Consider the following 16,366-nt stretch of genomic DNA (forward strand, 5'->3'; position numbering starts at 1 on the left):
GTTTGCCTGCTGATCTGCAGTTGTGCTCGGGAGTGAGTTCGATTTCCGTTTGCGCTGACTACCTGGTTTTGTTTTTTCCGAGGTTTTCCCAAGCGGTAGGCGAATGTCAGGTAATCAATGGCGAATCCTTGGTTTCATTTCGCCAAATACCATCTCGCCATCATCAATTCAATCGACACTGAAGTAGCTAGTAGTTATTACAGTGTCGTTAAATAACAAGTAAAAAAATAGTACCAAGCTGCAACAAACATCTACCCTTTTACAAGAGAAAATTGATTTGAAATGAAAGACAACATTAAGACGAATACTGAAGAAAAAGGATTTCAGGTGGAAGAAGTGTGCAGCAAAAAAAAATTGAGGAAAACACTGTAAATTAGAATACGCGAAGATATCTACAGCAAATAAGAAAGCTTAGGAAAGTGGAAAAACCGATTTTGTATCTGGACGAAATGCGGATAGATAGGCCTACCAATTTAACGTTTCCCAAGTGCTGGCAGGATAAAAATGTTACAGGAGTTTTGACTACCGTAAATGTGTCCAGAACACTCATTGTTGTCCATCAGGATGGGGGCGGTGGGGCTAATGGCTTTGTTGAGAGATTCGAATTAATATACACGGCTGGAACATAAACAGACGATATCATGGACAGATCATACTCCAGAAATTTTGAAAACTGTGATAATGATAGTCATAGTGACAGCACCGAAGATGCGGAATCTTTTATGTCTGACTCTGTTCCCGTGTAGCCAAGTAAGTGGACGAAGTTTTCAGGTCAGAGCGTAGCGTAAAGTTCCCCCGTCCCGCCTATCTACTCCCCGCGCCAACTCGTAGCGCGAAGACAGTACATATAAACTTTAACAGAATTGTTACACTAAACTTTTATGTACACTGCATGGAAGAATGGCTTCTAAAGAAGGAACATAATAATTCTTGAAAACCTGGAATACATATTATAACAATATTTAAGTATTTATTATTTTTTAATGTTTATTCACTTGTTGTTTTCTTTGAAGATTGATGATTCTACAATGAATTATCAGCCATTAGATAAATAAATATTTAAGTATTATGAAAAATTATTTATTGAAGAAATATTTCGTTTACAACATGTGCCAAGTAACAATACTACTTTATATAAACTATAAATAAATAACTCAAATTAAAACAGATTACGGCATATGGGACACGTTGCCTTGTTGCTTGTACTGAACCATTTGTACTGAAAAGAGAAAAAGAAACAAAATTAATTAAGTAGTAGGCAGACATACTCTCGACAAATGCTCTTATGGTTGATCGAAGTTGATTACTGTATACAGATTGTACTCCATTTTCCACTATCATTGCACACATTTAAAAGCTTGAAGTTTAACCTGATTGTATGACAAGATGTGTTAAGTTACTTAAGACAAGCTTAACCATATACATCTTGATTATACAACTTTTAACACTATATCACTTCGGAATATGTATTATATATCTTACGCGTGTTAAATATTACTGTATCTGGTTAATAGGCTGAAACTAGTTAACCAGGTACTGTAATATTTAACAGGCGAAAGATATATAATACATATTCCGAAGACAAGCTTAAGCTTTAGCTTAACACACATAGTAAGAAGTAAGTATGATAGGATTTAATCTTTACATGTTGTAGTAGAGGTGTTATTTTCAAATGAAAGAACTAAACTACGCACTAACATGAAAGGAGTGAGTTATGTACGAAAAATATTCTGCAGCAAAGATATTTGATCAGGACAGTAGTAGTTGTAGATTGAGCTCTTTGAACCACTTCTGCTCACACTTATGAGTTCTGAATCAATATTGGACATTAAAAAGTAACTGGATCTGTAATTTGCAGTTCATTTTTATGTTCAGATAAGTCTAGTAATATAGTATAGTACAAAATATATATAAGTTCAATCATAAGACATATCTCTTTGCAAATGTTTATTTGCTATGAAGGTATTAAATATATATTAACATTTTCGCCTTATTTGGCATCATCAGATATAATAAAATACGTCATCTGAAACTTGAGTAAATTGACAAACGAGCTGTATAATATACATGATAAATGAATCTTCATGAGTTTTATGTATGAAGCTATGTATGAGGTTGTTATAATTGATTTCAATATAATACAAGTTTGAAAGAATTGAAAGTAATTGTATATACATATAAATCATGTTACAGGTATACATACAAGATTAAATAGTGAGCAATTGAATTATGCAAAATATCGGCGGTGTTAAAGACATCAATTAAAATTTGATTATGAATTACAATGAAGAAAATATCATAGATTTAAAATTTATGAAGGATAAAATGTGTTAAAATACTATATAATTAGTGTGATATTATGTTACAAATCTTGTGTTTTATGTTGACAAATAATCATTATCAAGAACATATGCTTGTGGCATCTGCTGTGATGTGCTGAAAATAAAGGGGGAGAAGATATGAATCAGTTATAAATCGTAATTAACATATGTTGTACACTTGTGGATTTTAATCAATTGTTTAAGATTACTTACGTATGTGTTCGCTTGGATTTGGACATGAATATTCTATCTGATATTAATGCGTGCTAACATAGTTGTCATTGGTGGTTTATTGTGTGTAATCATAGTTAACAGGAACTGTATATATAGAGATGCTTTCTGAAAATAAGGAAAGTATTGGTTTAATAGTGTACTTGATCATAATAGCTATTCATTAATACACATTTACATTTATTCTTCCCCCCTATGACCAACTGTTCATACTGGTCGAAGTACACTATTAAACCAATACTTTCCTTATTTTCAGAAAGCATCTCTATATATACAGTTCCTGTTAACTATGATTACACACAATAAACCACCAATGACAACTATGTTAGCACGCATTAATATCAGATAGAATATTCATGTCCAAATCCAAGCGAACACATACGTAAGTAATATTAAACAATTTATTAAAATCCACAAGTGTACAACATATGTTAATTACGATTTATAACTGATTCATATCTTCTCCCCCTTTATTTTCAGTACATCACAGCAGATGCCACAAGCATATGTTCTTGATAATGATTATTTGTCAACATAAAACACAAGATTTGTAACATAATATCACACTAATTATATAGTATTTTAACACATTTTATCCTTCATAAATTTTAAATCTATGATATTTTCTTCATTTTAATTCATAATCAAATTTTAATTGATGTCTTTAACACCGCCGATATTTTGCATAATTCAATTGCTCACTATTTAATCTTGTATGTATACCTGTAACATGAGTTATATGTATATACAATTACTTTCAATTCTTTCAAACTTGTATTATATTGAAATCAATTATAACAACCTTATACATAGCTTCACACATAAAACTCATGAAGATTCATTTATCATGTATATTATACTGCTCGTTTGTCAATTCATTCAAGTTTCAGATCACGTATTTTATTATATCTGATGATGCCAAATAAGGCGAAAATGTTAATATATATTTAATACCTTCATAGCAAATAAACATTTGCAAAGAGATATGTCTTATGATTGAACTTATATATATTTTGTACTATAAACTGGATCTGTGGTCAAGTGGTCAGCTCTTCCAGTTAAAGGTATTTTACTGTAATAACTGTGGGTATAAAATGCAAGATAACTGTGGTAATGCGATATTTACATTTTTTAAAGGCCCTACAGTCAAGCAGTCTGGAGTTGGATAGAGGTGGTGGAATCAGGCACAATGCATACATATGAAAAGATGATTTTACGTCATAACAATTGTTGTTAACAATTATAATAAAAATCATTAAATAGTACGAGTTTTATATGATTTACAAATGATTGAATTTTTAAATGATTCCTTCGGAATTGATAGAAAATATTAAAACAATATAGTAAACAATTTTGGAGGGAAAATGTTTGTTCAACTTTTGTCAAAAAAATCTCCCATAATAACGTAACTGTATTGAAAAATATATCAAAATGTTTAGAATTTTATTCTGAATATGGAGAAATAGTTACGAATGTAAATTATGCAAGCATGTTCAAAATAATGATTTTTTTAAATCCCTTGTGGAGTCGGACATACAGTTGAGATATTCCATTTGGAGTCGGACACACTGGTTCTGCTATTGAAAGTTGGTAGTTCCATTGGAGGACCCAAATAAGTCTTCGAACTTTGAGGATACAAAAGAGGAAGACTGGGTTCTGATAAAATGCACCACTGACAATGGTGTTACCGGTAGACAATATGCTGGTCGAGTAGGCAAGGTGTTACCAGTTAAAGGGGTGGAAATAAGTTATGCTAGGTATCTTCAGAAGAGCAATAGGTTCAGATGGCCGAATTTGAAGGATAAACGAATAATTTATTATGACCAAATTGAAAGAAAACTCGATCTGCCAATATTTTTCATTTCTGCACGTTCTAAGTATACCAGTAACCAGGCTTTAGTTTCAGTGTAGGATTCCAAGGATACAACCTGTAATCTGTTTGTGTGTTTCAGGATTCAAATGTGTAATTTTTACACCCTGTTTCATACTAGTTTTGTTCTCGTCCTCATTTATAAATTAATTGTTAAAAAGTTTCAAAGTGTTGTATTAATACAAGTTAATTCTCATTAATATTTTCTTTTAATTTTGGAAATAGCACTGATCACCTCCCATCCAAATTCAAAGTCATTTTTCCTAGGAAAAAATCTTCCTATATTCAATGGCGTGTCCAAAACCGGACGGTAATGCATGGTTTCGTCATTTCTGTGATAAATATATGAGTGTCTGACTCCAGACCATTTTCGTAGGTTAAGTCGAACACCTGAGAAAGTTACACAATACAGAACTGCACGCATTATATTCTTCACCTGGCATAATTAGGAACATTAAATCCAGACGTTTGAGGTGGGCAGGGCATGTAGCACGTATGGGCGAATCCAGAAATGCATACAGAGTGTTAGTTGGGAGACCGGAGGGAAAAAGACCTTTAGGGAGGCCGAGACGTAGATGGGAGGATAATATTAAAATGGATTTGAGGGAGGTGGGGTATGATGATAGAGACTGGATTAATCTTGCACAAGATAGGGACTGCTGGCGGGCTTATGTGAGGGCGGCAATGAACCTTCGGGTTCCTTAAAAGCCATTTGTAAGTAAGTAAATAAGCAAGTAAGTCGAACACCTACAGGTAATTTTTTTCAGATGCTACCATACATTTTAGTGGATTGACAAGTATGTCAATATATAAAAGATAGCACATTTAATATTTAATACAATGGTGTGAAGTAGTTCACCCTAAATGCATAATGAATGTATATTTTACACAAAATACAGCCAAAAGTGTCCAATTCCAGACATATGTAATAAAATATGCATAAACGTAACTAATTTCAACAACAAGCACCTCACTGAGTTGTGGTTACCTATAAAACAGATTATCTTTACCATAAGAATAATGTAAATATCTCCCCACTACTCAGCGGTCACCTAATCTTGATAAATGATCAGACAGCACTCTGTTGTGTAATTTCGCCATGTTATCAAGCATATTCACGCTGTAAGTAGCACTTATGTGTAAATCATACATACACTCAAACTGTTATTACAACTTCAGGATACTGAATGTGAAACTCAAAAGTATTTATCTTAAAGTCAGAATGATGAAGGAAATAGTGGAATAGGAGCAGACACTTTCAATATTAAGTAGGCCTATACCGAAAGTCAAATTTTTAAATGAAGAAATTAAAAAACTTTATGATTAATAATGTTTTAAAGAAGTCATCAAATTCCATTAATGAAATGTATGACTTATTAATATTTGAATATCAAAACTCACCAAACAAGGAGAGTGAAACTTCTTTTTGCATGTTGAGCAACACTGCCGAGGGATCTGGAAGTTTGAACCATGGAGAATGGAGAAACAGATGTAACACTCCTCTACACCTTCAAATCGTTTGTCTAAGTTGCTCTTCCACAGCACCAATCCATCCCAGATGGAGCCATTCTATAATATTCAGACATTATAAACTCTTCTATGTCCAATTTTGAGCCATAAACATGAGTAAGCAGACAATAAACATATATTATTTCAGATTTCTCTAATAAAATAGTTCATTACTTATTTAATTTATATAATTCCAAAAATTAAGCTAAATTAAAATTAACAGAAATAAACAGTCCCATGAAGATATACATTCTTTCTCATTTTACATCCCATACTCTAACAATTTCGCTCTTTTATCATGTTACCAATTAATTATTGTACAATGTATTCTTTTCTAATATTTTTCTTTCTATTTACGAAAATCAGTCTTAAAATTGATAGCAATCTTAAAGGGTATTACTAGTAATTGGCAGGTAACCAGTGTGTGTTTCATCTGACACAAGAGATTCTTCTATCAAGTTGGATATCAAATGATAAGCTATAAGTATGCTTAGCTTCTTTACTTTATTCCAATAGTTATACACAATGGATGGCATTAATACCTACCTATTCCTGAACAGGTTTTTCCCGCCTCTGCGCTTTTTCACTATGTCCTATCCAAACCTCAGAGGGAAAGTTTTAAATCTATATTGTATTATGAAAACATATACTATCTTGAAGTTCTTCACAATAGTGAAAGCAAACTTTTACAAAGATTTTGACAAAGATCCTGCATGACCATCTACAGGGTGTTTCCGAGGTGGTGTTACAAACTTTCAGGGATGATGGCAAAGGGCACATGTATCAATTTGAGATAAGGAACCTTGGTCCGGAAATGACAGAGTCGAAAGTTACAACCAAAAATAGTTCTGTGGAAATGAAATAATTTTATTTTTCTGTACACCTTATTTATGTGTATTTATCTGTACATCTGACACATACTGTATTCATCCAACGTTGTTTACGTTATCTACTTACAGTATTCCATTCAATGTGCTGTCTGAGGGATGGGGACAGGAAACTACACTAAAGCAATGCAGATAGCGTAATGTGTAACGGACATGGTCGGTCCTGATATGCACGTCTGTAGACAGCAGTGTATGTGTACAAGTTGCAGTGTCCAGTCGATCAGTCCTAATGAAATGGAGAAGTACACGAGAGCGGAATAAGCAGACCTGATTTTCGAATACGGATGAGCCAATGGGAACAGTAGACAAGCTCACAGATTGTATCGGACCAAGTACCCACGTAGGAGATATCCGGCCCATATCATTTTTCCACGACTGTTCCAAAAGTTAAAGGAAGGAGGGCACGTGGTGCCAAATTACAATTCCATTTCCACACAACTATTTTTGCTTATAACTTTCGACTCGGTCATTTCCGGACCATGGTTCCTCATCTCAAATTGATACATGTGCCCTTCACCATCATCCCTGCAAGTTTGTAACACCACCTCGGAAACACCCTGTATATAAGCCCATTTATTTCATTGTTATATTTCCGTTTTATTTACTCTTTGATCCATTTCATCTTCACTTTTACGAGGATCATTAACCAGCATTAGACATTCACATATAGTAGTGTGGGTCTCCCTCATCATGTAATTGGTACAGTACAAGACCATTGCTCGAGACAAACACAAGACAATGGACACACTGTGGGAACAATATAAATCTCCACTTCCATTTCTGAATTAAACTTGAATTTGCTGGATATGGAGTCACAAATATTACCCTTTGAGCTACAATAGAAGACAAACATTCATCTTAGTTACGGTATAAAACATATAACGAGAAAGTATGTCTCATTTGCAACATCATCTTCCATTAAATGTATGTTATAACTTTATTAACAAATGAAAAGCAAAATAAATGAACATTAGTACCTGATGTGTTAGAAAGACTGTGAGTTGCATCATCCAATTACGCCACTGGCCTGAATCTACAAGTTGCTTCCCACTTTCAACACGAACGGAGCCCAAGGGGTAGTTGCTAGGGAGCTGAATAGACAGTTCCATGCGCGCCTCGTCCACCTTATACACTGCCACAACTTCCCGCACAGTGGGGTGCACTTTCACCTGCAATTGTATCAAAACCTCAAGTTTGACAAGGAATGCTTAAAAAATCATGCAACAACCTTCCTTTCCATCTGCAATTCCTGAGTCTTTCTTGCATGAAGCCATTTGTACTTGTTACATGCAAAATGCGTGGCTTTCCCATATTTATATATGAGAACATTTGTGATCAAAGCAGGGGCGTACACAAGGGGGGGGGGGGGTTACCGAGTTTGAACCCCCCCCCCCTTGTACTTAGAAAAATTACATTTTTAGATTTGAGTATTTTTTTTAAGCCATAATCGTTTTCCCTTCTCTGATTTTTCACAGTCACAGTAACTAAATCTACATCGACATAAGACATAGTCCTCCTACACCTCCTTCAATATAATCTCTATGCTTGGTGTTACAGCACGTTCGAATTACTGTAACAATACTATCTTTATTATAGAGAGACCTAATGCCTAGTACTTGTAATGAAATGAAACGAACAAAGCATGAAACTGAACTTGTAGTGAAACATATTGAAAAGGTTGTTTGACAGTTCTGCAGTGCGGATGTTAAATATTGTGCATTGTCGATTTTAAACTCATTTCAAGAGCAGTATTCACTTGTTCGTTAGTTTCAGTTATGACTTTATTGTGAAACGTTTTTTTAACGTTTTGTGCATTTGACAGTTCATATTTTTAACATAAACGTCTTGTGTAAGTGTAATAATGACACAAGCATTTTTTTATTATACAAGATTAAACAGAAGTTAAACTTTGTTAAAAATTGGGTGGCTGTGAAAAAATTATGTTTAAAAGATTTTATAAGGATATTAATATCAATAAATATACCGTAATATAATAATAATACACAAAATTTAAAATACCGACAAGGTAAATTCTAAAAAAAATTAAGGATGACAAAATTCTGCATATGCCACTGGATCAATGTGATCAACTGATCATATAAAATATTTTATGCTCGACCATGCCGAAATGTAGTAATTATACACCTGGTAGCGGTCCTTTAATGCATGTCATTAAAGTACACCTATTCATTAAAGTTCAGGTTTTCGATTATTCTCGGATATGCAATCGAAAGACGAGGGAAACGTCACAGAGGCTGGAAATCCAATACTGTCACAGAAGGTTATGTTCTGTTACTACAATAATTAGCGTTAATTGTAAATAATAGTCAAATAAATTAAATTTGTCATCTCGTTTTTCAATTCTAAATCAATTTCCAGGTTATATCAAAATTAGTTCATGTTATTCTGTAGATTATAACAAGGTCAATGACATTATTGTTACTCGGAAAAAATCAATACTTTCGCGTCTGCGCACATCTCACAATTTACGAGCGATGCACAAGGTCACTTCCACTCTTCAGTTAGATACGAATTAAATTAATACTTCTGAATAATTTCAAGTTAGAAATATGGTCGAGCATAAAAAGTCGTATGAAACTTGCCTATAATGGTAATTAAGATGCTCGTATGAAAATTATGAAACTCGCGCTCGTTTCATAAACAAACATACTCGCGTCTTAATTACTATCATTATAGGCTCGTTGCATAATGTACTATAAACATAGAAGAATAGAGCTATTATTATAACTTTAAGCATGCCAAAAAATTTTGGTCAGGATTCGCCCCTAAATTTAAACTATGTCGAAGCTAGTAAAATTGTGGGATAGTATACAAAATTATCATCAGTGAAGTACTGTAAGCACTATGAAAGATTTGAAAAAAGATTCAGATCTAAATAGGATAAATATGAAATTCACACAATTAGGCGTAAAACAATTTCTGTTATAGATTCTGTCACAGTTTAACCTTAATAAATTGTATCCATATGAAGAATTCAGACAATATTACAACACAAAGCAACATTACCAGCATGTTTCCATAATGTGTGTCCTTGCCCTGGATGACTTTCATCTCCTCTGAGCATAGTAGAGGCGTGCAATGGGTAGATGTTACTTGCTCAACAAGGCTTGCAACTCTGGGTTCTGTGTCACTCCACCACTGTCGTACCAATGCAGGCAGTCGTCGCAGTGCAACACAGTATACCTTGAAATACGAATTACTCAGACAGGTAAGCAGTAAAATTTTAACAGAAAAACAAATAATCATAACTGAGTTACAACTATTTAATAAAAATATTGCTTTTGCCAATAGGATTTTCTGTGTCGTAATTTCATTATTTATCAACTCATACTAAAGTCCCGACACTGTTATTTCCGGCGTGACTCCACCTCTTTGCTTACATATTACGTATTATAAAGTGAAGGCTCTATAAAGTCTAGGTAGGTAGTGTCGTTCGCCATTTTTGTTCTTACGTTGCCGAGCTACTATACGAGGAATCTATTTGCCACACCGTTAAACATTATCATGTCGTAGCTCCTATGATAATAAATCAAACGCAATGTAATTCAGCAAATAACTGAGCGGCAAATAACGTCTTCGTGTGCTTTCTGCGAACACCAACGAAAGAGCTAAAATGGCGGGCGATTATATTAAGTATTTATCGAGCCTTAAGAAATGAATCAGCAAATCACAAGACGCACACGTTTAAATGTAGCTGACCTGCAATGCGATTGGCTGTCGGAAATTAGAGCGATGGGACTATAATTGTTTGTAACACATTACACTTCAATTTTTTATAATTGTTATTTGTATATATGAAAATAAAGAAATGGATATACCATTTTTTTTTGGAAATACAACAGAAGCCCCATTTAATGTGGTTGTTGAGGGACAAATATCGGTCCCGTGTCATAACTTAACAGCGATATATCGGGAAATAACTGTAAGGTCGTGTGGATGTGTAAAAAAAAAAAAACCTGTAACCTAACACATTATTATTGTAATTAGACATAAATTTAAGTACAGTAATTAAACAAACAAAATAGAAAAAAAAAAATTCACCTTTTACGCATTTTATTACATGCTACATCACTTCGTGTTTATTAAACTCAAAATTACACAACTACACATCAGACTAAAATACTGTATACTTTACGTAACTTTAAAAGATTTTCGAGATTTCTGAAAAGAGAAAGCCATATCTCACGCAAATTGTATTCAGAAGTTGTTAAGGCAGGGTTTATTTCCCGTTAGTTCTATTCTATCCTTGGAATGAGTTTTACAGACCCCAAGCTAAAGTCATTGTCCATTAGGACTGTAACATACTTGACTACGGTCGTAAATTGTACTGCAGGACCGTGCTATGCAGGAAACTCTATACTGGCGGCAATATTTCACTGCATTTGAAATATAAAAGTTGAAATAATTAAATTTACAAATTTCAGGAGACACACTCTCTCCTCCTTCCCGTGTTAAATACGAATTTGCAGTATACTGGATAGTGTTAAATGGGGCTTCTACTGTATGTTCATTCCTGCATAATCTATTTATCATTCCACTTGACATTATATGGCTGCAAAAGGGTATCTGTCGGATACAGGGGGAGAGCCATTAATCCTTCCCATTGAAGGCCTTAAGGAACCAACCCGGACAAATATCCAATGTCCCATCCCTACCTTCCCGTGGTGCAGCTGTTAGTAAGCATGATTTTACGAGCTGAACTAAAGGGAGGGGCTACTTATCAATTAGCACTGGTCAGCTTGATGAGTTAATGGCTGAATTTGGTATAATTTTCCTCTATTCAATACCTAATTCCCTCTTTACCCTTTCCTATCCAGTCCTCTGACTGAACTCTTACTTTCTTCGACCCCGACGGCATTAGAGCATTCGAGGCCTAGGGGTTCATTTCCCTTTCCTTCCTCCTCTTTCTACTTTTCTGTTCCTAGTGCTGACCTGCTATGGCACTAAAATCGTCCTCCAGTGGCTTAAGGAGGGAAAGATGGTGATCAACAAGATCTTCCAGCTAGGTCCAATGGACCCGTCGACCAACAGCAGGTGTGGTCCTCCAGACATTCTGGGAGTTGTGTGTGAATGAAGTAGCCACCAAAACATTAAAATATGGTGTTCACTTAAATCGGCTACAACTTGCCATTTTCACAATGGATTTGGAACATCTCAAAATCTGTGCTTCAGTGGCTGACCATGATAATATCTTTGAAAAATATTGGAGTGTAAGAGGTCAAATGACTTTATTGTCAAACGCCTGGCATTAGAAAACAACAACAACTTGACATTATATTGCACAAAATGTGAATATTATTTATTTCATAAACTTTCTTCAAAATGGGACTGAAATATTATTTTTGACATGGTGAGACTATACACAATGACAGCTCAAAAATCTGTAACAGGTACTTCGATTCAGTGTAACAATTTCATAAATGCCATGTCTAGATTTTCAACTTACCCAACAAGATAAATGTTCCAGCCGCTCACTACCGCTAGCCTGGGAAAAGAGGAGGGGTGGGGCAGACGCAAACATTTCTGATGTTTTCTGTACTTTGAATTTGGGATCTGTTGCTTGCAGTACTTGTTCAGGCATCAATCGAAACACATTCTGCAATAGACTCTTCAAGAAACCAGAATTCCTGCAAAATAATTCAGAATTACTGATTTTTAGTTTCTCATTTGTGTGCACTCGATGTGGGATCTGGCATCTTGTCAGCCCACTCGAGCTATGTGGATACAAAGGGAAAACTTGAGATGGTGTCGGGTGAAGTTCCTGGGTAGTTCAGCCAAAGGTCCCGGGATCAATACCTGGTCCCAGAACAATTTTTCCCTTGGAATTATTCAAGTCTGCTTCACAGGGAACTTTACCTGAAAGCTAGATTTGCAATTACAGATGTGTTATTAAAGAACATTATAAATTTCTTCAGTTCTTTTATAAAAATGGTTCAAGACTTTTGGGCTACTTTGTAATATAAACAACTATACTGCCCGTGTCTCACATCCTGAACCGAGAGCTCCCTAGTGCTTATAACCACGCCTCTTAGGTCTCCTCAGACCGGCACGAAAGTTGCAGCGTGTGGCACGGCAGCATATTTCATGTGCTGAAAACATTATCCTATGCCATTGCAGGGGTCTTTACTGTTTATAATACTGGATACTCTAATCGTGGTTACCACTATTGCTATTATCTCTGATGGCGATGGCGATGTAAGTACACACTAGGCCACTCTTCATTCAGTCTGGACAAATGCTGAATTGCCATACAGCAGCACTTTTCAAAGAATGTTCCGGGGTTCCATGAGCCCTATATATTTTAAATTTTATTTTATACTTTTTTACTTGGTTATTTAACGACATTGTATCAACTACTAGGTTATTTTGCATTGATGGGATTGATGATAGCGAAATGGTATTTGGCGAGATGAGGTCGGGGATTCGCCAAAGATTACATGACATTCGCCTTAGGTTGGGGAAAACCTCGGAAAAAAATCGAACCAGGTAATCAGCCCAAGAGGGAATGGAACCCGCGCCCGAGCGCAACTCTGGATCGATAGGCAAGCGCCTTAGCCGACTGGGCTGCTCCGGTGGCTATTTTATACTTAGTGGATACTATAAAAATATATAAATGTTACGAAAATATGAATCACTAATAACATGAAACCATCGATGATGATGATAATAATAATAATAATAATAATAATAATAATAATAATAATAATATTCCAAGAATACGCGTAATAACAATATGTTTAAGCCTAATGAACATCTAAAACGGAAAATACCCATAATATTTATCACTTTCATCACTGGATTCTCTGCATATGTGTCCACTAAAACAAAATACCGAAAAGACAAAATGCAGAAGTATAACATAAATGAGACTACAACTTTCTGCCATAAAATCAGATTGCAGGCTTAAAAAGCAAATACATTCGTCCCACTGAACAGAATTATTGAGATACTAGCTCTCACTTGTCTGTTAACTATTAAATACTAATAAAATATTACAAGGATTCCGCATTTACACTTTAGATTAAAAGGGGTTTAGCGGTGGAAAAATGTTTGAGGAACACTGCCATAGAGGAAAGAGTTTACGGATGTGTACATGTGATAACCGTAATCGCCATTAGGTCGATAATCTCAAGTAGAGACTGTAGTCTACAACTGGTATTAGTGTTTAGTTACAGGAATTGATAAGTAGGACATAATTTGTTTTGTGAGGAGACAACCTATACATTCGCTTGTCCATGGCTGATCTTGCTCCATAGCTGATGAAAGGAATCCTGAAAAGGCCGATGTGTTGAACGTAGGGTAGTAGGCACATGCAGTACCCAGGACCTTCCACTCGCCCCCTCTGCTTCTCGCCCCGCAAAGAAACAGCTCAGGAAGTGAGGCACAGGCAGTAGATGTGTTATTAAAGAAAATTATTCTATACCTGAGCATAGCTGCATACTGGTAACGCAGCTCAGAGACAGCCAGGCCACACATCTCCAGAATGACAGCCCATAGGAGCAAATATGCTGACGTGTATGTGTAAGCATCAGTAAACGGACACACAGTACAACTATCTCCCAGGCGAATACCCATAAGCATGGTGTCTACGACCGTCTGTGTCTGTTGGAGAGCATCTTCTAATTTTGCCACACTCAGTCCATCACCCTCTTTGTCAGCTGCAGCAGCGGCAAATGCTGCAGGAGTATCCAACTCTACCATCACGTAAGCCAACCTGGAAGTATTGTCAACATAGCAATATGCCATTACTGTGCTAAAGCTCAGAAGTTATCAATGGTTTGGTATTAAATCCAGGGCAGAGAATACCATCAAATGAAATTGAAATGATTAATGTTGTAAAGCTATTTAATTAATTCTTATTCTTTTTGAATTATAAAGGTGAGCACAATGTTTCCAATCGGGCTGACATGCTGAAGGCTAACTACATCTACTTCTACTTTTACTCTGTTTAAATTCTACTATTTTCATTCACGACTCCACATGTAAGTTTTGTATGTTCAACACTCAGGTGATAGCCATATGAGTAGGATTATTTTACAGAAACTAATTGTAACACACATTAACATGGTAACACCTGAATGTAATCCATAGCGTGATATTATGCAAAAAATACATAAGTGATATAAGGCAGAATTAGTTATTTTCAATGATAAGTAACAATGAAGAGAAATGAATTTTAACATGAACAAGAAACGGCTCGGTAAATTTTTCTTGGAAGTACATCAATCAGGTGCAAGATTATTTTATATTGTACAAATCTGCAACATGGATAACCTAAGTTTACTTTCTTTCCAGAAGAAACCAAGCTAAGAATTTCGAACACGCTAAGCTCAGGTTAATGACAAGCATGGTAATCATTCGACAACTAAGGATGACTGACTGATATATAACATACATTAAATATGATTAATTATTATTCAGTCAATATGGCTTAAGCATTGCATTACATATGAAAGAAAAACATATGAGAAAATATTGATGTGTTACATCCTATTTAATCTTGATACAAACATTTTCGCCCCTAATGGGGCATCTTCAGGTACAAATATAAGTAAAAAGGTAAAAGGTATTCCCATAACATGCCATGAAGGCACTTGGGGGGCATGGAGGTAGAGCCCCATGCTTTCCATGACCTCGGCACTAGAATGAGGTGGTGTGGTCGGCACCACGCTCTGACCGCCTTTTACCCCCGAGAAAGACCCGGTACTGAATTTTATAGGAGGCTGAGTGAACCTCGGGGCCGTTCTGAAAGTTTGGCAACGAGAAAAAATCCTATCACCACCTGGGATCGAACCCCGGACCTTTCAGTCCGTAGCCAGCTGCTCTACCAACTGAGCTACCCGGCCGCCACAAATATAAATATCATCTAAAATCAATTACAATACAAGCTTTCATTTGAAACTGCCTTGACTAGAATAAATATGACATGGTGACAATATTAGCCATACTAACATAAATGTCCTGTCAAAATATTAAAAACAAAATTTTAAAACAATGTGAATGTGCTTAGCTATACGAAGTAGATCCCTTGCATGGTATCTCAAATGTATTGTGTTGTTGTCAGTAAAATCATTAAAAATACTAAAACTATACAAATTAAAATCTAATATTATCAAATGTGGAGTCATAAAAGCATGATGTTTAAGCCATATTGACTGAATAATAATTAATCATATTTAATATACGTTATTAACACGAGGTTTAGCTGAACAGTTTCTAACATGAACTGTAAATGACTGATATATGTCAACTTATTTCTTCATGTTCATACTGTATGTCATACTACGTAACTACTTTTCTATGTTAAAAAAATTGTGGTAGTAAGTTCATTATATTAAGACTATTTTATTATCTAATTTTAAAATTGATATTAAAACAGAACATGACTGCTTTTATAACATTTATGCAAAACAGTAATATTGGATTCTCCTACATTCACACACTATAAGAAATCCAACTCAAATATGAGCAAGGACAATATGAAAGTTTGAGAAAGATCTGACAGCTTTTATTCCGATGTCAGAAGA

General features: G+C 35.1%; 1 protein-coding gene across 1 annotated transcript in view; it reads right to left on the minus strand.

The window, feature by feature from the left end:
- Nucleotides 1–1,064: 1,064 nt before the first annotated feature.
- The window catches only part of Ltn1 (E3 ubiquitin-protein ligase listerin), a 64,691-nt gene continuing 49,389 nt past the window's right edge, over nt 1,065–16,366 (minus strand). Inside the window, exons 17-22 of the mRNA XM_069844439.1 lie at nt 14,263–14,553; nt 12,286–12,466; nt 9,846–10,022; nt 7,796–7,987; nt 5,824–5,991; nt 1,065–1,219 (exon numbers count right to left, since the gene is read on the minus strand). Coding sequence (XP_069700540.1) covers nt 1,160–1,219; nt 5,824–5,991; nt 7,796–7,987; nt 9,846–10,022; nt 12,286–12,466; nt 14,263–14,553 — 1,069 coding nt within the window. The 3' untranslated portion in view covers nt 1,065–1,159. The remainder of the gene's footprint in view (nt 1,220–5,823; nt 5,992–7,795; nt 7,988–9,845; nt 10,023–12,285; nt 12,467–14,262; nt 14,554–16,366) is intronic.

Source organism: Periplaneta americana, chromosome 13, assembly GCF_040183065.1.
Source record: "Periplaneta americana isolate PAMFEO1 chromosome 13, P.americana_PAMFEO1_priV1, whole genome shotgun sequence".
NCBI lineage: Eukaryota > Metazoa > Arthropoda > Insecta > Blattodea > Blattidae > Periplaneta > Periplaneta americana.